The following is a 22,635-nucleotide window of genomic DNA, read 5'->3' as shown; positions in this document are numbered from 1 at the left end:
AGTCAAGCCTTGATTAAGGGAAGGCTATTCGAGAGCTCCATAAGCCTCAGGGGAGGCTTATAGTGTACTTTGTTCGAGGGGAGGATTGTTGAGGATTATTATTGGGAGTGATTAGTGGAAAATCATAGGTTTATAAGTGAGGAATAGTATCTCCATTAGTACGAGGTCCCTTTTGGAGAAGCCCAAAGCAAAGCCATAAGAGCTTATGTTCAAAGTGGACAATATCATACCATTGTGGAGAGTCGTAATTCCTAACAAAGAGAAGAGATACAATATCATACCATTGTGGAGAGTCGTAATTCCTAACAAAGAGAAGAGATACAATATCATACCATTATGGAGAGTCGTAATTCCTAACAAAGAGAAGAGATACAATATCATACCATTGTGGAGAGTCGTAATTCCTAACAAAGAGAAGAGATATAGAGCAGTACTTCATATTGGAGAGCGAAGACGCAAAGACGGAGAGAGGAGGTAGAGAGGACTAATAATATTATTCAAGTCATGGTTTGAGATAACATGGTGACTGAGCATCCTAACAATTCTATAAAGGGTGTGAAAAAAGTAGAATGAAAGAGTGTGTGGAGTCCATTGGTAAGATTTAGAAACACAAACAATAATTTAAAAGGCAAGAAGAACAAAACTATTAAGACAAATCATGGCAGATACAAACAAACACAAACAAAGTAAGGACTACTGCATGAAATCAAATAGGTACTACTTACTTCTACTCCACAGTATTATCAGCAGCTTTCGGACTAGCAACATCAGCATCAGCTTCGGGTTTTGCTGTTTCCTCGCCCCTGCGCCCATTATCTTCGACACCGAGTACGTCGTCTATCATGTCGTCCTCCCCAACGTTAATATCTTCCACATCATCTTCGTCCTCGTTGTTGCTACCACCAGGGATGTTCCTTTTCTTTGGACCATGCTCAAGTCTATGGGTGTCCAATTCTTTGTCCATTGTTTCCTGCAAATTCGATACGTCGTTGTTTCCTTTTCTTGCTCTCCTTGCATTTTGCCACCTCTCCAAGTCCTTCTCAACATTAGCAATATACTGTTCTCCTATCTGTTTCTGATACTCAGATAGCTCCTCCATTCTGGAGGCTTTCCACTCCATAAAAGCCTGAAATGCATTTTTGTGATAAAAAAATGTGAACCCAGTAAACGCTAACGTTATCGACGATGTGTATTCCCAATGGAACAATCAACAAGAAACCCCCCACCCACAAGATGATTTAGTTCTCATAATAATCATAGAATGTAGATTAAAACATTTATTCGATCATGATAATCACTGGATTTAAATTCAAGATATTTTTCTCTCGTAATCCAACGGTAAAAAGAAACAGCCAGCGACACTGTGGCAGCCTCGCTAAATAATTTCCCCACCACCAAAGAGTTCGGTAACAAACGAGACTCGACTATGGTTGGAATCAAACAATAAAATCAAATAAAATCTCTCAATTTGGTTGAAGGGAGTAACATGAGTATTCAAGTAGCATTAGGTTCTTGCAAAAGAAATCCAAGTAAAATTGCCTTTTCAAGAAAATATCTAACCTCCTCTCTTCGCTGCTCGGCCGAGGTTGCGTCGTCGTCCAATGGTTTATTTGGCAAGTAATAAATTGAAGGTTCTGTCTTTGTCCTGGAAAATACAAAATTGGTGAAAATGTTCCCTCAAAATCAAAAGGGGAGTCCTATTATAAGGAAAAAGAAACCTTCGAATGTAACTTAAGTTCCAGCAGAAAAGGAAACATCCATTGGTAAGGTCAGCATTCTTTAATATCATTTTAATCAAAACCCATGAATTTAGTTCAACACTATTCATGAACAGAAACTTATCTTTGTCTCAATAAAATGTGAATATGGACACTTTTGGACCAAAATTAAAAATAACCTGCATAAATAGAAAGGTTAGATCAATGATGTAGCTCGGTAATATCGGAAGTGATAATAGCAAATGCTTTCATGAAATTAAACACAACCAGACCTTATAAAATTGCACAGTTTCTTATGGTGCTCGCTCCATCGAAGGAAAAGTAATTCCAACTTCTTTTCTTCTGCCTTGGCAGCCACGCGAGCTCTGAGCATCTAAGAAGTGGAAGATAGAAGTGGTTACAAAAGACCAATAATTGTAGATTCAAATCTCATAAATGTTCAAGTAATCTAGTCTTTCATTGAATTACAAACCAGATCTCTCTTGCGTTTCTCTGCAATTTGCTCACGCTCTTGCTGCCTCAATCTTTCACTTTCCTCTCGTGCTCTTTGCTCAGCCTTTAAAAAAATATCAAAAGGGGAAATCAACCTCAAACGTACTGGGAAGTTAAATTTTACAAAAGAATATATAATAACTCACTCTTTGTAAGGAATCTGTTCTTCTCATGAAAGCTTCAGTTCCTGAAAGTTGCTTGTCTTCTTTCCTGAATCTCTGAAGATTTATACAAAGGAAATGGATAAGCACCAAAATGGTGAATATGATGCCCTAAATAAGCAACCCGCCAACCAGTTATTTTACACATACCTTTAACGAATTTAACCCAAGTGCGAAGATAAGAGAATTGTTAATAAAAAGATTGGAAACATGAAATATACATATTTTCTACCCTTTTCTCTCAAGTGCGAAAATTAGAGAATTGAAGCTGGAAAAATTATGCAAGGCATGAGGAATTTAACCCAATCAATTGTTTTACGCATACCTCTAGCGTTCCCAAAAGCTGACCCAGCATTCTCTTGTTCCTGCTAACTAAGCTAGGATCCTCGTTCTTAGGCAATATCCTTGGAACATGCTCTGCAGGTGGAACATCGAAATCCTAATAGAGAACATTAAACAGAAATGTGAGACTCCTGGTGTGCGGTGTCAAACCAAAGCATCAGTTAGATGACTAAAAGATAAAAGAATACACGGAAATTACCATCCTAGCTGTTCTTTTATTTCCATCCAATCTTAATGAACTACTCTGCCGCAAATGATCTTGTTTCCCATCGTTCTGGTAGGCTGCATCACTTCCAGACGTTTCTTCCAGAGATGTATCCTTCACTGCATCCTTTCCTTCAGCTTCTTCATTAATNACTAAAAACATGTTTTTAATACTTGAAAATTAATTTTGATGTTATGAAAATTACATATTCGTACAAAATCAAACATTAAATTTATTTTGAATTATAAAAAAAAAAAGGAAAAAAAGATCAAAAAACCAAAAATCAAAATCAAATTAAGAAGAAAAAAATAAAGAAAAAAGGTGATTGCTAAACTACACAAATGTACATCATAGAAGTCTTGGTTTGAAGAAAGATATGAGGCCAACCAAGCCCATTTTTCAAATTCATTAAGTTATCTCGTTTAATTCATACTCAGTTCATTTCGGCTCGCTTGAAGGCCTGTTCTTAATGTGCTCTCTCTAAACTCTTGGCTAGATATTCTACTCAAGATTTATGTTTCAATTGACATGCCTGTAATCTTTTAATTTCCTTTCATTCACTCTCTTGCAATCTTTTATTTGAGCACTAGTCTATTTTTATTACACCAATTAGAGATTCTCTAGCTTATTCAAATAAAAATCCTAATTTAGCAACATAACCTAAGAAAGATTGCTGCACAAACGAGATTAGACTAAGACATTAAAAAACGTTAAGAACACCCCAGCAAGAAACCCAAAGAAAATAAATCCACTTCTGAGTCTCACCTTAACAACAGCAGACGATAGCCGCCTCTTAGCAGGTGGCTGGTCTTCAGCATCGTTCCTTTCCGCCTGAAGTGTAACACTCGAATTATCAGTATACGTTAATTGTTTACAATAGAATCAACCACGAAAGAATTCCTCGCTCTTTTCACCCAAATTGCCAAAGGGATTCAATTAAAATTAAAACCAAGCTCCATGAGGCAAAAGTATCGTTTCATCTAAACCAACTAGTTCATTTGCACGAAATAAAACTAGGCATAACGACTAGAGAGATAGAATGCGCTTAAAATATATATATAAAAGAGGAAATTATATTACAGGTCGAACAAAGCCCCGACGAGGTCCATTAGCGGCGAAGTTTCTAGGCCCAGGTCCCGGAAATCCTCCCCTCCGGAGTCCACGAGGATCACGAAGCCGTTCAGTAATCTGAAACAACATCAATGCATCAATAAATATCCAAAGAAAGGAAAAAACAAAACAAAGAAAGAAGTAAACACATAGAAAAACGTGAAGAAGAAGAAGAAGAAGAAGAAGAATAAGAAAGACCTCCCGTTGTTGACGTTGAAGCTCATCGATCTCCTTGCGAAGATCCTCCTCCGTTTTCTCGACTGCAGCGGCGTTACTTCCCATTGGAAAAATCTGATATGGAACTGTGAACAGAGAGGAAGAAGAAAGTAAGAACTTGAAGAGCTTTCGCCTCAGGTTCGCCAAAAACCCTTCCAAGGATTCTTTTTTATTTTATTTTTATATTTTTTCCTCCTCGAACTCCAAAATTACGGAAATTCAATCTCTCCTTTTCGTCCATTGCTTCTCTTTACGGCCCATTTATCCCAAAAGCACAATATGGCCCATTACGGCCCGTTTATCCCAAAGCTCAATATGGTACATTACGGCCCATTTATCCCAAAGCCCAATATGGTCCATTACGGCCCATTTATCCAAAAGGCCAATACGGTCCAATTACGGCACATTTATCCCAAAGCCCAATATTGTCCATTACGGCCCATTTATCCCAAAACCCAATATGGTCCATTACGGCCTATTTATCCCCAAGCCGAATATGGTCCATTACGGCCCATTTATTCCAAAGCCCAATATTGTCCATTACGGCCCATTTATCCCAAAGCCCAATGTGGTCCATTACTGCCCATTTATCACCAAGCCCAATATGGTCCATTACGGCTCGTTTATCCCAAAGCCCAATATGGTCCATTACGGCTCATTTATCCCAAAGCTCAATATCGTCCATTACGGCACATTTATCCCAAAGCCCAATATGGTCCATTACGGCCTATTTATCCCCAAGCCCAATATGGTCCATTCATTTATCCCAAAGTCCAATACGATCCATTACGACACATTTATCCCAAAGCCCAACATTGTCCATTACGGCCCATTTATCCCAAAGCGCAATATGGTCCATTATGGCCCATTTTTCCCAAGCCAATACGGTCCATACGGTCCATACGGCCCATTTATCCCAAAGCGTAGTATGGTCCATTACGGCTCGTTTATCCAAAAGCCCAATATCGTCCATTACGTCCCATTTATCTCCAAGCCCAATATGCGGCCCATTTATCCCAAAGCCCAATATGGTCCATTACGGCCCAATATGGACATACGGCGCCGTTTGAATACTCGTACACAAGGAAAGGGAACGAGCGACAAAAACTTATCCAAAAAGAATTTGAAAGGAAGAGCAGAAGAGCCACTGCGTTAGGATGTGCATTGACAATGGGGTCCCACTCCGACGAGGAAAAGAAGAGAGAGAAATAGGAGGAGAGAGAAGGAGGTGTGGATTTTCCCGGCTCCACCACCGCATTATTGATGAACCATCGATTTTGTTTTCCCAAACGCCATCCTCCATTGCAGCGCACCTCTTCCACGTGCCATCTCACACGCTCTGAGCTCTGAATTCCCTCACCCCCTCCTTCTTCACCCTTTTAACTCAATTGCTTAATTCAATTTTGCTTGATCTCCGCCGCGATGTTGGGTGGGGGTGTTGGCGGTGGAAGTGTTTACTGGGGGACGAGAAATCAGCCCCGGAATAGTAGAGGTCTTGTTGTTATATTCGCTTGGGTTTCGATTCAGCATCGCCACTTGGATAAATTTGTAAACCTTTATGCCTCGCTTGGATGGAATTCCCTTCTTTGTTATGCCGATTTTCTCAACATGTGAGTTCTTTTTTCATCTTCATCTTGCGATTTTGTTATTTGGGTCATCGATGTTCATCTTTTTCTTCGTCTCCCAGGAGGAGAATTTTGAATTCTTTTTGGTTTCTTCATCTGTGTACTTTAGTTCTCTAATCGTATGTTCTTGGAAGAAGATTTGGCTGAAGGATTTCTCGTTTTCATCGTCTCTAATCGTGTTCTTCTGTTCCTCCTGACCACAATTCATTCAGATTTGATCCTGAAAGGGCTACATCACTGGCATTTCTTGTTATTAATGAGCTTGTTGAGGTCAGTGGCGGATGATTTCTCATAAATTTCTCGTTCCTTTACATTTTTTTAGTTTATAATCATGTGGTTTAATCTGGGTTTAAGTTTAACAGGGCAGATATGAACTCATTTGTGGTGTTGAAACCCTTACTAAACTGTACACAAAAAGCCATTATAAACTATTGTAATGAGATAGAATTCTGATTAATATCAAATTATCACGTAAGATCGTCCTGGTATTCTTTACAGGAGCTAAGGCTGAAGCTGCGTCCTATAGTTTTTGTAGCTCTAAGTGGTGCATCAAAGGCTTGTATGTGCAGGGTTTTGCAGGTGCTTAGTTCAATTACGTACAATTCCTGTGTTTTCTATGTACATCCTTATTGAATTTCTAATGTTCTTGCAACTATCACGTTGTCAATACATTTACTACATGAACTGCAGATTATCGAGGGAAGATGTGGCAGCCCACTTTACATGGTTAGCTTGCCATTCTTTTAAATTCTCTAAGTTTCTCTTGTAGTAAAAGCTTCCTTGTGATATCGATTCAAATTGAAATCGAACTGGCGAATGACAGTTTTTTCATTTCTTTTTAATGTGAAGACTGAATGTCAAATGATCCGAACTTGTGTTTCCGGGCACATCTACGATTCCAGTCCTGTCGAGCTTATAAACGACTTGGGTGCTCGATTCGCCATACATCCAGCTATTTTGAAAATGCCTGGATCATCTCAACTTATCTCCTGGCTTGCAAAAGGCGTATCTTCTGGTCTCGATGCTCTATATCTTACTAGGTTTGATTCACAGCGTGATGAGTATTGGCGGACGCTGTGCTCTTCTGTTGTAAGCTTCCGAGTTTATGTTTAGTTTCCTTAACTTCGTTTCATATTCATGAGTTTATAAGTTTTCTTGATTTTATCAGAACATTGGTGCTCCGTTTCTCATTATGTGCTCCGAAAAGGATGATCGTGCTCCATATGAAGTTATCTGTAATTTCACCAAGAGTATTCAAGAACTGGGGGCTGATGTTCAGCTGATAAAATTCAATGGCTCCCCACATTTGGGTTTGTCTCAAACTGACTCTACTTTTTAGTACTTTCATTTAGAACAAAGGCATAGTTTCTGTAACTTCGTATGTGTGTACTTTTATCTCCAACAAGCAGCTCGCCTTTCAATGCAAGTCGAAATATATGGTTGCTAGGTTGGTTAGATGCGGTTAATGAGAATAGTCATTCATTGTTCTCAACAATAGGGTCGGGTGATATAACAGCTCAAGCCCACCGCTAGCAAATATTGTCCACTTTGGACTTTCCCTTTCAGACTTCCCCTCAAGGCTTTTAAACCGTGTCTGCTAGGGTGGGCTTCCCCTCAAGTTTTTTGAACTGTGTCTACAAGGGAGAGTTTTCCAATCCCTTCTAAAGAATTCTTCGTGCCCCTCTCCAACCGATGTGGGATCTCACAATCCACCCCCCTTCATGGCTTACTGTCCTCGTTGGTACATCGCCCGTTGTCTGGCTCTTATACCATTTGTAACAGCCCAAGCCCATCGCTAACAAATATTGTCCTCTTTGGGCTTTCCCTTTCGGACTTCCCCTCAAGGCTTTTAAACCGCGTTTGCTAGGGTGGGCTTTCTCTTTCAGGCTTCCCCTCAAGGTTTTAAACCGTGTCTACGAGGGAGAGGTTTCCAATCCCTTCTAAAGAATTCTTCGTTCCCCTCTCTAACCGATGTAAGNCCCAGTGTCCTCGCTAGCACACCGTCCAGTATCCACCCCACTAAGTGGCTTACTGTCCTCGTTGGTACATCGCCCGTTGTCTGGCTCTGATACCATTTGTAACAGCCCAAGCCCACCGCTAACAAATATTATCCTCTTTGGTCTTTCCCTTTCGGACTTCCCCTCGAGGCTTTTAAACCGCATCTACTAAAGTGGGCTTTCCCTTTCAGGGTTCCCCTCAAGGTTTTAAACTGTGTCTACAATGGAGAGATTTCCAATCCCTTCTAAAGAATTCTTCGTTTCCCTCTCCAACCAATGTGGAATCTCATAATCCACCCTCCTTCGGGGCCCAGTGTCCTCGCTAGCACACCGTCCAGTATCCACCCCACTAAGTGGCTTATTGTCCTCGTTGGTACATCGCCCGTTGTCTAGCTCTGATACTATAAATGTTATTTCCTTTTATTTTCTGTTGATGGAGATGGGAGGGTAGTTGATCTATGTGGGTCAATCAAATATTAGGAGGAACCTGTTTTCCAAGTGATATCTGTTAATCATATGTGATATCTATTTCATCTCAGGTCACTACAAGAACTACCCAGCTCAGTACAGAGCTGCTGTGACTATATTTCTCGAGAAGGCGTCATCTGTTTATTCCCAAAAAATCCAGCAATTCAAAGGAGAAAGAAGAGGCGTGGAAGATGATGAAATGCCTGAATTGATATGTGATCTTCAGAATGCAGCTGTTAATTCAAATCAGAGTTTTAGAAGAGTAGCAGTTGGACCGAGCGACCACTTCTTCTTGCCAAGCTCAGCTGATTCCCACGCCTCACCCGATCCGAAAGAAAGAACGTCTCCACTTTCAAGCCCTACAGGCATCAGTGCACATAGCGTCCTCGGCCAATTCCTCTTTGATGTTTGTGTGCCCAAAAACGTTGAAGGTTGGGATATAAAGTTCCATGGCTCTCTAAACGGGCAACCACTCGCTTCAGCTCGCAGACACTCATCTTTTCCCGGTACGAAGTTTATCCGTCGCTCTAGACTATGACATAGATTAGGCTGCTAGCTGTGAATTCATCTAACCTCTAGCGTTCGAGGCATTAGTAGCACATCTAATTTAAACGCCAGACAGAGAATCCCTCCCTCCCTTATGAGGATGAAAGGATGAGTCTGGATCATCGTCATGGGCTCGAATACTAGAAAAATAGCTCTATCGTGCGATAGGGTACGTCGTGGCCTCTAGTTCGTTGATGGGTTAGAGATGTGTTATAGTGTATTAACAGAGTGTTGATGGTATTGAGGAAGGGATTTTTGTTGATAGGGTTTTAGTGTACAGAAGGTTAAGTGTAAAAAGGGAACCTCCTCTATGTTCACAGACTCTCTCCTCACTTGGATGTTTGAATAATGTATATACTTAAACTGAACAAACAACATATATTTGATTTTGAACACACATATTTCTGAAACTTCAGTGTTAGTGATATCAGGCTGTTGTTTATGCTCTTGCCTGACAATCAAAAACGCTAACATGCTTCTTCTGCCTCCATGACATACAAAGCTTGATTCGAAAACGCTTCATATTTTAAAACCAGTTCGAAATTCAACAACCATAATCTACGTATATTTATAATTAAGTTTATGTCAGAACCAATATAAACAACCGATAAAGAAATAAATTTTATACCAAAACATAAGTAGACACGTTTAAAAAGACTCGGATTTAGATAAGATTTCTGAAAGTCTTCAGCTCGTTCTCACCGATGTCTCCTGCATCCCATCTATCTGAAAAGAAAAAAAATACCCCCATGCAGGATCGAACTACAGACCTTCAGTTTACAAGACTGACGCTCTACCACTGAGTTATAGGGGCTATTTGTTTTGTAGAGTTTGTTTGCTTTTCTTGGAAACAGAGCTTTAAGAACATTTTGCCATTGGAAAAAAAGAAAAAAAATGCCTGCAAATGCCCCCATGCAGGATCGAACTACAGACCTTCAGTTTGGAAAAAAAGAAAAAAATGCCCCCATGCAGGATCGAACTACAGACCTTCAGTTTACAAGACTGACGCTCTACCACTGAGCTATAGGGGCTATTTTGTTTTGTAGAGTTTGTTTGCTTTTCTTGGAAACAGAGCTTTAAGAACATTCTGCCATTGGAAAAAAAGAAAAAAAATGCCCCCATACAGGATCGAACTACAGACCTTCAGTTTGGAAAAAAAGAAAAAAAAATGCCCCCATGCAGGATCGAACTACAGACCTTCAGTTTACAAGACTGACGCTCTACCACTGAGCTATAGGGGCTATTTGTTTTAATTAAAAGAAATTATAAAATTTGTAATAAATTATATAAGGCTATGTGACCTAAAGATACAATATTAAATATATATAACAATTTTGGAAGCTATAATAATACGTTCCATGTATTAACATAATGGTAGAAANAAAAAAAAAAAAAAAAAAAAAAAAAAAAAAAAAAAAAAGAAGCAAGAGTATAATTTGGGCATAGTTAAAGTTATTACGAGATATATCATCGACTAAAATGTTAAAGTTTGAATCTCTCGTTAAATTAAAAAATTATATCATTTAGTTAAAAAATGATAAAGACTTTTTTAATTTAGAAAAAAGATAAAAAGTGAATAGTTTAATGAATTATTTATACTTAAAAGATAAAATAATAAGGCTACATTCTAAATTGCAAGACCAAATATACTAAGTTCGCACTCATTTCATTTATAAATTGTAAAAAGTAGTTTTACAAATATGAGCTCATAAAAGATTTATACAAACAGGTGAGATAAGAAATCTATCTATTTGAGTATTCGTTAACAACTTCTTAATCTCAAATTACACAAATTTAACTCGTGAGTCAAACCATCAATTAAAGTGTATGAACATATTTCCTTACATATTTGGAGAAGATAAAAACATGAATATAGTTCAATAGCAATTGACCTATAATCTTTCTCTTGAGATACGAGATTTAAATTCTCATACCGACATTTATGAAATTAAAAAGAATAAAGTATACGACGTTGAAAATGAACATTAATCTCTTTAAATTAAACTAAAATAAATAATGTACGAGCAAGGCTCAAGTACGATCGTTCTACCATAATTTTAAATGGACAGTCACAGAATTCCTACAGCACATGCTTTAGAATAAATGAGCCTCGACCATTCCCACCTTGGTACCTTTTATTTTTCAACAAAGAAAATGGGATTTATTGGTCATACAAGAGATTTCCCTGCAAAGGTTTTGGATGTTTTGGACTTCACAGCAAGAGTTAGCTTTGGTTCTCTTCTGGCACTGACGATCCAAAGTTAGAACTTTGCTGGTAGCATATTTCAGGTTCAGAGCTTTGATTTGTGTTCGATGAAGGTTGGATCAATGCAAACAACAACCTGTTTTTGTTACCCAAAATGTTTTTCAGGAAAATTTAGATTAAAGAGAAAAATCTATTTAGAGGTTCATACATTATCAACATTGGTTCAAAGAAAGAGAAAGCCCATACCTTGCCAACACTTTTGCCTGAATGCAGATATTCAACGGCGTCCACAACGGATTGCACGCCTAAAAATCTTTTTGGATCCACACGAACCTGTAAAGAAAATTTGAATCAATGGGATTTTTTTTATCACAAGTTACAAATATGTTGTACAATAAGAATTTTGTTAAATTACAAATTTAATCTCTAAACTTTAAGTGAGGACGGGATCCCACAAATATTGACACCATAAAGCTGCAGTACAAAGCAGAGCTTAAGCAATACCTTCAGCTTGCCTGAGGAGAAGAGATGAAATAGCTTATCCAAATGTTGCTGCCAGAGGTTAGCATATTGTATGAGGAAGAACCCAGCCTGAAGATTAAGAAAGAACTTGTCGTGAAATTGAATGACAAAATTATTGCACAAGCAGTAGATAGAAGCAGGGTAGAGACAGGAAGAATGTTTTCATTTTCCATAATTTTCGTCTTTTACAACGAAGTAGAATAGGTTCATGTGCTATCTGGAAAAGATAGTGCAGAACTTGAGTTAGCTAGATATTTTTATGTAGCACTTTAGGTGAGGACGTTACAGTACATTGATGGAGGGGGTGTTCATAGGATATTAAAGAAATATAAGATATAACAGTCATCATGGAATGATATGGAAACATACAATAGTTTGGCTCTTTTTTAGAATTTTCTCGCAGAGTCCTGGGTAATTTGATGGCTCCCACCCGTGTTCTCCTTGATACTGCGGTGAAAACGAAACAATACAAAAAGAAATTCAAAAAAAGGAGAACGATACCTATGAACAACAAAATTACAATTTATATTACTAAGCAATTAGGATGCGGAAAGATGGAGGAAAATTTTCACTTGAACGTTTAAAAGTTCATGCGGATCCTCGATAATTATTTATGATAGATCAAAGTAAAATATTGATTCAAGTGGCCTTAAATTCAATTTGTGAAACTCATGTTAGCTTCAGTAACACCCACATTTAATCTACCAAGCGAAATTTTACCACATGGAAAAATAGAGATTTTCATTCAAATTTCACATTGATTGGCGAGAAATATATTTCGGCTCGGTTGATATTGATTGGCATTGAAAATATAAACTGGTGCAGATTTCACAAAAATGAAAATACAGCATTCCTACAGTTGAAATGTTCCAGTAACAAAAGGAGTCAAGAACAAAGCAACAGGATGGACATAGGATTTCTAGAAAACTAACCTGTGAGATCATTCCGATCACAATTAGTCGTCCATAGGTAGCCAATGCATTCAGACACAAACTAAACATATCGCCTCCAACTGACTCATAGATGATATCAACGCCTTTAGGATACTCCGTCTTTAGAACCTGGCGAACTAAGAACTGTAAATATACCCCTCCCGAACTCAATGACTAGATTTTTCATAATAATTTTTAGTTTTTCTCCTTTTCTTCTGGGATGGAGGGGGAGTTGGGGACCTAATTCAAGTAGTCATATAGATTGTCCGTATTATTGTTCTAGATCTAACTCACAAGCAAAGCTTTCCTTTCGGTTTCAATTTAGCACCTGCTAACCAATAAGATTCAGAAAAAGGATAATGAAAAACTTAAAAATGTTTTTGGAAACGTACAGTTTTAATGTCTTCAGATCTGTAATCTATAACTCGATCAACTCCCAATTCTTTCAAAAGCGTGGCCTTGTCCTTACCTCCACATGTTGCAACAACCTTATTTCCAGCTAACTTGGCAAGCTGTACATTAGGAAATAATGTGAAATGAATGACATCTATCTAACAACTGAAATTAGTAATTATCACAAATGTCAGGAAAGGTAGAAAACAGACTGAGCAAGGAGGAGACCTAGAAGGAATTTTTTCATAGAACTAAATAAAAGAATTTCAATCTACACACAATTGAGATATTTCTTCACATCGTTCTAGGAAAATTACATCATATGTTAAACAAAGTGAAATGACGCTAGTACTAGAGCGATAGGCAATTATATACCTGGACAGCGAATTGCCCAGTTCCTCCAGCAGCAGCAGTAACAAGAACAACCTTTCCAGATTCCATTTGCCCTGCCTAGATCAATGGTGAAAACAATTATTAGTATGCAAGAGAAATAATGTCTGAGTGAAGCATAAAATGATCAGACCATCACATAAAGAATTTTGTGCAAAAAGTCGGAAGTTGATAAGATTTGTTTGTAGAAAATGTAAATAAATCTGTGAGAAGAAGGAAATGGTCACAATTTTCAGAAAAAACCTTTTGAAGAGCAATTGATGCCGTTAGTCCTGAAGTCAGCATGGCAACAACTTCTGGATCAGGTCTTGCAACAGGAAGGACATGTTTTGAATGTATCTATTCAGGTGAAACCAAAAGCATCAATAACCACAGAGATAGTTGTCAGTACAAATTTCAAACATTGACATATGCAATAATCTCTCTCTCTCTCTCTTTTATTTATTATTATTTTTTTCTTATGAAAACGATCAACAAGCTAACTCCCGAGAGTGCGATGGAAGAGGAAAAAAGTTGAAAAAAAAAAAAAAAAGAGCCATCAAGCTAAAAGATTAGGGGACAACAACACAAAGAAACCAAAGGCTCCACTGAAACAACTAAAAAACATAACTCATATACAATCAAAATCACCTTACAAGAGTGAGATTGAAATAATTGGAAACAAATTATGCATAACGATGAGAAAATCATCCCAAGCCTCAATTATTGAGCCAGAGTTTTTAAGAGAACTTTACTGTGACGAACTCTGCATAACTTCCAAATGTCATCATTGCGGCAGGAGTTCCAACTTTCAGGTGAGTGACAGAATCACCAACTGCTGCAATTATACCCACGCCCTGCAATGAAAATTAATTTTATTATTTAAAGAAATTAAGTACAATAGTAGGAAGCAATGGTTTTATTAACCTAAAATTAAACAGTCAACCCGAGACCTCAAATCCTGCATCTAATGGAAGGAGAGAATGAAGATCTTGGTTGCTGCTACCGAAATAATGACCTGAGCTGAAATTTACCTGTAAATTATACCACCAGTTAGAGGAGAAACAAGATCTTTGTACACATTATTACAGTAATAGAACCTGGGGGTGGGACATAACAGTCCTTCAAGCGGTGAGAGTAGAAATGATAAGAGTGCAAATAATTGGAAAACAAAAGTACTATATGTCACGACATGATGCATTTGACCTTTTTCCTAATTTTTAACCAATCATGTTGTTTATGTTAATAACAAAAGTCTTTTTCTTCTAATGACAGGGCAGTTTTCCAGCAACCTTTTTCTTCCAACCGCGTTAATAAAATAAGTAATTTTTTTACAAAAAATTGATTCAAGAATTCCAACCACGGTAATGCAACTATTCACATCATTATTAGTAACACTATAGGTATGTACTTAGACAGTAAGGAGAGGATCGTTTAAGCATGAGGATTATATTTAGGAGTCAGAAAGTAAATTCTGAATGACAGGTGATCTGGTCTCAGTATCACCAAACTAACATCATTGATACGTATAAAAGTTGGTGATTTGAAGAAGCCTTCAGTGTCTGAGTTAGAGTAAAAATACATCTGTCTAGGAGAATTATCCTCGGAAGGTTTGTCGCCAGAAAGGACCGCATTCTTATAAAATGAAGAAGGAGCAGCTACAAATAATAGGGGTCAGTAAGGTTTTCAAACAAGAAAAATGTAAACGAAAAGGAACATAGGAAGTGTTTGTGAAAATTCAGCATGAAGAAAATGGTAAACACTATACGACAATAAAATTTATTGAAACTTTGAGATTTTGACACTTACATCACTTGCATTTACGCCAGCATATATGATTTTCACGAGAACATGATCTGGTCTAATGGGTAGTCTCAATGGTGCACGCACGATGCTAGTTGCTCCACGAAAATTGTGGCTCAGAGTATGAACAACTCTAGAAGAATGATTAAATGAAAATGTAAGCGATTACTGATCAGTGATGCACGACTAGATCAACTAAAAACATAGCAGCCAACATGCTACAACAAAGACATGGTATTGACACATAATCTGATATTGTTATTCATTTATGTCCACCCAAATCATAGACATCAAAGATGAAACGATGCATGATGTTGCACTTCAGTCAACCGTATACCAATTTTCGAAACAACCATATCGAAATTCATCCTTCATAAAATTGAATCTAATAGTATACAAAGGAATTTCCAAATGAGTTGCAATTCAGATAATCTCAAACCAAAATAGGGCGAAAGCATAGAGTATTACGCACACTTTCTCACAACTTTGGGGAACATCAATTTTCTGAAAAAATGTCGATGAAGATCTTTTTCTTGAACTCGAGGAAGGAAGCAAGTATTTTGCTTCTTCTGTAGGGGTGGGCCAGTACTCCATCCCTCTGCGATTTGTAATCCACAGGCATGAACCAGCTTTGCTCTCATCAGTGATTAGTTCAAACGCACCTAAAAGCATTTGAGCATGGAATATTAGAATCTGACTTTCATTGGAAAATGCACGGAGAAGAGTTTGATTTGCAACATCCTTCTGACATGTTTAACTAGATACACACGATGAGATTAATAACAAGTGTACTAATTCTTGAGAAACAAAGGAAGGCCCTTTTCTATAAATATGTGCAATTTAAAAGCATCACCAAAATCTCAGATCCAAAGAGTCTTTTGTGGTCTTCTAAAATTATGCTGTCTTTTTTCTCTTCTTTTTCCCCCCTATTTACATTAATTCAGCCACGAAAAATTATCCATGAAAGGGCATTGAATAAAGAACCTTTAATAACCATTTCCATGGGAACATAACCTCCCGATCGTTCAGCAAACTTTTCACCTATTGCTGTTGAGGCCAGCTCTGTTTTAACAAACTGCAAAGAAATTTAGAGAACACACGCAGATAAATATTTGGTACTCATGGATGAATATAGGTGAATAAATAGTGCAAACTGAACTAAAAGTTAAAATGAGGACTAAGAACAATGCACAAAAAATGACACATGGGACCTCAAAAATTGACTATGTTATCGAAGCTAAACATTGAGAGAAACTGCAAATGAATTTGGATAATACACAAGGAAACCAGAGCCAGAGAACCAAGGGATAATACTTCCTCGTTCATGAAGTCTTAAATGCGAAATCCAACTACCAGTAGAAAATCCCTTCAGGTAAGAAGAAATGTAGTAGGTTCAACTATACCACATAATGCATGAAGAAATAAAGGTAACGTAATTGAACCATAAAACAGAAGAAAGTTGAACACAAAGTAATTGTCATCAGACCATCAAGAAGCCACAATAAGCATATCACTCATAATCTCATATATCTTGTGTGTGTCCCTTTTAGCAATCATATATTGGTGATTGAAGATGTTCACCCTCTCAAGATTGTATTTTTGGAACATTGGAAAACATTGATAAAATTCTTCAACGTATCTTCTTACCTCAGGACAAAGCACATTGATTCGAATTCCCTTGCGTTTGAAAGGCACAAGTGATCTGGTAAACATAACAACACCACCTGGAAACAAAGAAACATAAATTCAAAGTCACCTTTGAAATCGTTGTCATTCACTAACACATAACTAACCACAAACAGCTAAGAAAAACAAGTTGCATGAGATATGAGAGAAAATAGAAAGCGAATAAAAGACAGATAAATACCTTTGGATGCAGTATATGCTGAGTCTGCAAATAGTGGATAAAGACCTGAAGCAGAACCTAGGTTGATAATTACACCAGGTTTTCCCAATGATTTCATGGTCTTTATCTGGTCCACACAGCAGAGAGAGGCAACAAGAAATTAGTTATTAGTGAATGGGTTCTAAAAAAGTTCAATAGGACGCGATGCGAAGTTGCATAGAATTTTCCCCGCTTTGAAAGGCAGGCCACAAAAGAAGTCGCTGAAGAAGAAATGCAGAAAATTTTGTTGAGAACGCCGATAGAACTCTAAACTCTTTAAACAGATTAACCATAAATTGTGGTTGCACATCAAAAAAGCAAGCGATTCAATATTAGATCTTCTTTACTCAAATAAATAAAGATGATTTAATTAACAATGCCCCTCCCACTCTAAATACTTTAATATAAACAAAGGTTACGATAAAGGACACACATAAATGCACATTACAGGATGTTAATGGTTAGAAGTGAACCATGTTCTCCTTTTCTCCTGTCCTTCCTCCCAAAGATCCTACTCAACTATATTTTGAACCGTTGTTAGTTCATTTGGGAAGGATGGAGATGTAGTCTTACATACAAATGTAGGATTAATTAATAAAAAATCAATATATTTAAATATGTTCAGGGGTGGGAAAATCAGATTATCCAGGACTACAACCAATCTCTATGAAATTTCTTTCATTACCAAGAAAAGTCATAGGATTAAGGATGCCCTCAGTAACTAACCAGATAAATTAAATGTTCCATAAGCAAACTAAATTTGAGACTGAATTGGTATGATTTGAAAAGGATTAATTAGCTGAACTTAAAAGATGGAAAATATAATGTGATTGTGCAGATGGTATGCAGTTGAAGGGTAGAGTGAATTTATTAAAGATCCAGGCATCCAATGAGTAGAATTTCCTATTTCCAAGCAAGCCAAATGGTAAAACCAAATTTGACCTCAACAACACTTCATAGTAATACGGTGGAAACCAAGTCCCATGTGAAGACATACTGCAAGTTGAGTGCATGCCATGACACCAATTAGGTTCACATCAATAACACGTCTCCATGTTTGAGCACCATCAGTTTCATCATTATGAAATACTATTTTGCTGCCAATTCCTGCACTGTTGATACAGATATCTAATCCTCCATATGTTGCTAAATGCTTGCCAAAAGCCTTCTGTATGTCATCTGCTCATCAGCCAAAATGTGGGAAAATTGTATAAACATATAAAGGCATCAACTTATTCAAACAAATGAATTTGTAGAAGATACGAAGTAAACCCAAAAAAAATGCCGACACTCTGTGTTTGGCATATTCGTTTGTTGTGATCGTTAGTACAAATGCAACAATGCTTCATAAGGAGCCATCGACCGAAGGCATCCTAACATTGTCTAAACATCTAATGGCATCAAACTAATTCTAGTAAGTTTTCTGATAAATGAATTGGTGGAGGATATGATTTTTTTTTCTCTTAATTATAATTTTAAAAAAAGAAGAAGAAAAGGTAAACATCTATACCTCAAAAAAGGGACACGTCTATACCTCAAGTTTGCATCAAATGGAGTACTCTTTCTAAAGCCTTTTGTAACTACACTAATTTATGATCTTTCAGCAATTTTTAGTTATTGTGGAGGGAATAGAACAACCGCATCTTCAACAGAACATTTTCTACTTTTTATGAATTCGTAGTCTATTTTTTTTTTTTTTTAACTCTATTGGTGTACATGTTATTCCCTCCTTTCAAATTAGAGTCTTAATAAAAAAATGACTTCATGGAAAATTGGAGACCTCTTTTGTAGCCTAGAAAGAGTATACCAAGTAGACGCAAGAATTTCGGTGGAGTTCATCCTATTATGCCACAGCCAAAAGTTGCGTTCAAAGGTTTTTTGGTTTGTAAGAGTTTGAAAAGTTGGCATTGTGGTTTCTTCCTTAGATTTTTTTCATAAAACTAAAAATAATTATCACCATACCCCTTACAAGCATGAATGACCACAAGCTACGAGTTGAATTTATGATCTCATAACTATACAAATGAAGAAATAGATCTAACTTTTTAACAAAAGCTCAGGAGAAATGACAAAATCCTTGTAACTTTTATGGCAGTGAATACCCTATTCCCAGTAATAAACTCCGATGTGAACATTAAAACAACTATAGCCATGATCATACTATAACAGCTTATTAGTAATGACAACTAGAACAGGAATCTAGCTATCAAATATAATATTGACGTAATTAACTTACAGTTACAAGAGAGACATGCAATAAGGAGGGAAAACCACCAGAGTTTTTTAAACAAGAAAGGATCCAAAAAAATTTATAAGATAGGAGATTCCACTCACTTGTGTTGGTAACATCACATCTTACAAATATTGCAGGAGGAACCTCTAACTTAGGGTGAAGCTTGGCATTTTTTTGTTGGATAATGGATGCAACTTCCTGACCCTTTTCTTCAGAAAAATCAACGACAGTCACAAATACTCCCTTCTCTCCCAGAGCTAGGCAGAGAGCTTTACCTAAACAGGAATAACCACCAAATAACGAACACGCCATTGAGTACCAATCATCAGAAAATAATAATAAAATCACTGCATTTAAGAGAAACGAATATATTTTTGTTCAATTTTTCCTTAGTTCTCGAATGGCTCTGCGGTCTTTCCAATGCATAAAATCAAAATTCTAAGCTTGTGTAAGAAATCCTTTTTCTATTGGTTACAAACATACATAATAGAGTAAAAATTCAAACAATATATACACAAAAAGGACTAAGAATTTTAACAATAAAAAAAAAAAAGTACTAAAACACCACTGCAAGTGTACCAAACCNTTGCGTTCAAAGGTTTTTTGGTTTGTAAGAGTTTGAAAAGTTGGCATTGTGGTTTCTTCCTTAGATTTTTTTCATAAAACTAAAAATAATTATCACCATACCCCTTACAAGCATGAATGACCACAAGCTACGAGTTGAATTTATGATCTCATAACTATACAAATGAAGAAATAGATCTAACTTTTTAACAAAAGCTCAGGAGAAATGACAAAATCCTTGTAACTTTTATGGCAGTGAATACCCTATTCCCAGTAATAAACTCCGATGTGAACATTAAAACAACTATAGCCATGATCATACTATAACAGCTTATTAGTAATGACAACTAGAACAGGAATCTAGCTATCAAATATAATATTGACGTAATTAACTTACAGTTACAAGAGAGACATGCAATAAGGAGGGAAAACCACCAGAGTTTTTTAAACAAGAAAGGATCCAAAAAAATTTATAAGATAGGAGATTCCACTCACTTGTGTTGGTAACATCACATCTTACAAATATTGCAGGAGGAACCTCTAACTTAGGGTGAAGCTTGGCATTTTTTTGTTGGATAATGGATGCAACTTCCTGACCCTTTTCTTCAGAAAAATCAACGACAGTCACAAATACTCCCTTCTCTCCCAGAGCTAGGCAGAGAGCTTTACCTAAACAGGAATAACCACCAAATAACGAACACGCCATTGAGTACCAATCATCAGAAAATAATAATAAAATCACTGCATTTAAGAGAAACGAATATATTTTTGTTCAATTTTTCCTTAGTTCTCGAATGGCTCTGCGGTCTTTCCAATGCATAAAATCAAAATTCTAAGCTTGTGTAAGAAATCCTTTTTCTATTGGTTACAAACATACATAATAGAGTAAAAATTCAAACAATATATACACAAAAAGGACTAAGAATTTTAACAATAAAAAAAAAAAAGTACTAAAACACCACTGCAAGTGTACCAAACCTCTAAAGCTAAGAACAATAATGAATTTTAAAAATTTCCCCCATGATGCAATCAACATAATTAACATTCTGATTAAACCGTCCGCTTATAAACAGGGGACGGTTTGCTCAATATTAAACCATCCTCCAAGCTTGTCGGAGAAAAGAAAAATACATGAATCTATACATAATCTAATCTTACTATTCATCCACAGTTCAGACGCTTGTAACCAAACGCTTGAATTAGTTCGATGCAGAAATAACCAATCACTCAACAACATGATTAAGACAAGCCATCAACAATACAGTTAATAAATTAAATTCATTAACAGTGAAGTCATCACGTACCAAAACCAGAAGCGCGCCAAACGAAAAGCAAGAATTAAGGAAATTACCAATTCCAGAAGCTCCGCCGGTGACCAAAGCCGATAATCCGGGTTTCAACTCCATACTCTGCTTGGAAATGGCTGCAGAACAAGTGAGAGGAGCTTGATGAAGCAAGCGAAATTGCTACAAACCTATTTCCGTCTCCCTAACGTGTCAGAATCTATATAAGACGTAGACCATGAGCGTGCCCATGCTGCTGATCCAGAATGGGAGAGATTAAGAAAATGAAGAAAAAATCAAGCAGTAGACGACGAACAAAACCGCTGAAGATTGTGGAGAATTTGATATTTACGGCCAATCAGCTGCTCGTGAAAATGCCCAAAGCCGGCTGAGATTTGTAAATATCGAAGCAAGTTGACGTAGTTTACTGGCCTTGCATATTATCCATAAATGTAAAGAAAGTAAATGTTCTTCCAATAAAAGTGAGTGAAATTCCTTTGCTACCCTTTACTATTAAATTTTAATTTAAATAATATCCCTTCAGCCCTAAACTTTTAATAAATTATATTAATATACTTTTATAACATTTTCAACCATTTAAAATTTTTATAAAGTTATTTTAATTGACTTAAATTATTACTAACCTTTTGTCATGATATATAATAATAATAATGGATTGTAATTTAATTTAATATTAATTGATAACAACTACATAAAATTGAATACTTTATGAGATAAATAGACCATTTTAATATTTTAACATAATATCACATCAATTTTTTTTTTTTTTAAATATGAACAATTATGCATAATAGCGAAAATAAAGTGAATTTAATTGATGATATTATTTTTTATTTTTTATTTTTTATTTAGGTTTATGAATATTACTTTAGTTTTATAAATTTTATTAAAAACATGATTATTAACTATACATAAATTTAAAAATAAAAGGGAAAAAAATAAACCTTTATTAATAATAATTGACATGGTCGGAGGTTCAACCCATCAGTCAACACGTAAAAGACTTGCTCAATTGCTTTGGAGCATACATGTTTGTTCACTAAAAATTTTGAAGTTGCCTTGACTCGGTACTGTCGTGGTCTTGAGCTTATTAGATTTGAAAAGTTTCATGACAATGATCATCTAAATGTTAGATGAACACAACTCTTCACAATAGTATGATATTGTCTACTTTGAACATAAGCTCTCATGGCTTCCCCAAAATGTCTCATACCAATGGAGATGTATTCCTTGATTATAAACCTATGATCATTCCCTAAATTAGCCGATGTGTGACTTTCATCGAACACCAATGTGAGATTTTCATTCAATAGAGGAGAAATCCCGAGGCAATAACTTACACTGGAGTGTAGAGACAAATCTTTAAAGCAGACTATGCAAAAACGTCCAAACGAATGGAGAAAATGATGATGTAGGTCAGGAAAAATCCAAAATGTAATTAAATAGAAAAATGGTAACATTTTTATTTCATTCATGTATATTATTATTGTACTTATTGTTCAAATTTAATACATTTAATTATTGAAAACTAATAGTCAAACATC

The 22,635-nt window shown here is 36.4% G+C and overlaps 3 protein-coding genes and 3 non-coding genes across 7 annotated transcripts; 1 reads left to right on the top strand and 5 right to left on the bottom strand.

Moving 5' to 3' along the window:
• Positions 1–562: 562 nt before the first annotated feature.
• Positions 563–4,413, bottom strand: LOC111810379 (pinin). Its single transcript, XM_023697086.1, has 11 exons — positions 4,227–4,413; positions 3,999–4,106; positions 3,684–3,749; positions 3,579–3,591; positions 2,913–3,070; positions 2,697–2,810; positions 2,357–2,428; positions 2,191–2,274; positions 1,991–2,091; positions 1,561–1,645; positions 563–1,126 (listed from the first exon to the last, which is right to left on the bottom strand). Exons 1-11 carry the CDS (start codon positions 4,308–4,310, stop codon positions 728–730), a joined length of 1,284 nt encoding a protein of 427 aa, XP_023552854.1. The 5' UTR covers positions 4,311–4,413; the 3' UTR covers positions 563–727.
• Positions 4,414–5,407: 994 nt separating this feature from the next.
• Positions 5,408–9,290, top strand: LOC111810170. The gene is made up of 7 exons (XM_023696770.1): positions 5,408–5,854; positions 6,082–6,139; positions 6,368–6,448; positions 6,560–6,595; positions 6,719–6,958; positions 7,038–7,179; positions 8,406–9,290. Exons 1-7 carry the CDS (start codon positions 5,667–5,669, stop codon positions 8,870–8,872), a joined length of 1,212 nt encoding a protein of 403 aa, XP_023552538.1. The 5' UTR covers positions 5,408–5,666; the 3' UTR covers positions 8,873–9,290.
• Positions 9,291–9,622: 332 nt separating this feature from the next.
• On the bottom strand, positions 9,623–9,694 carry TRNAT-UGU. Its single transcript has one exon. It is a non-coding gene; the product is annotated as a tRNA-Thr (tRNA).
• A 145-nt stretch (positions 9,695–9,839) lies between these two features.
• TRNAT-UGU lies at positions 9,840–9,911 on the bottom strand. Its single transcript has one exon. It is a non-coding gene; the product is annotated as a tRNA-Thr (tRNA).
• Positions 9,912–10,049: 138 nt separating this feature from the next.
• Positions 10,050–10,121, bottom strand: TRNAT-UGU. Its single transcript has one exon. It is a non-coding gene; the product is annotated as a tRNA-Thr (tRNA).
• A 731-nt stretch (positions 10,122–10,852) lies between these two features.
• Positions 10,853–21,467, bottom strand: LOC111810167 (prostaglandin reductase-3-like). Of its 2 annotated transcripts, XM_023696766.1 has the most exons (18): positions 21,139–21,467; positions 20,283–20,456; positions 17,988–18,169; positions 16,973–17,078; positions 16,753–16,829; positions 16,090–16,180; positions 15,578–15,767; positions 15,112–15,238; positions 14,256–14,336; positions 14,058–14,159; positions 13,567–13,662; positions 13,309–13,383; positions 12,933–13,052; positions 12,541–12,669; positions 11,978–12,055; positions 11,591–11,677; positions 11,333–11,419; positions 10,853–11,222 (listed from the first exon to the last, which is right to left on the bottom strand). In XM_023696766.1, the coding sequence occupies exons 1-18, from the start codon at positions 21,191–21,193 to the stop codon at positions 11,172–11,174; spliced, it is 1,908 nt and encodes a 635-aa protein (XP_023552534.1). In that variant the 5' UTR covers positions 21,194–21,467; the 3' UTR covers positions 10,853–11,171. The 2 variants fall into 2 exon arrangements, with proteins under 2 accessions (XP_023552534.1, XP_023552535.1); XM_023696767.1 differs by lacking the exons at positions 20,283–20,456; positions 21,139–21,467 and adding an exon at positions 19,325–19,550.
• Positions 21,468–22,635: the final 1,168 nt, after the last annotated feature.

Source organism: Cucurbita pepo, chromosome LG14, assembly GCF_002806865.2.
Source record: "Cucurbita pepo subsp. pepo cultivar mu-cu-16 chromosome LG14, ASM280686v2, whole genome shotgun sequence".
NCBI classification, from domain to species: domain Eukaryota; kingdom Viridiplantae; phylum Streptophyta; class Magnoliopsida; order Cucurbitales; family Cucurbitaceae; genus Cucurbita; species Cucurbita pepo.
Note: the sequence above shows the minus strand (reverse complement) of the source record. Positions and strands in the feature narration are given on the sequence as shown.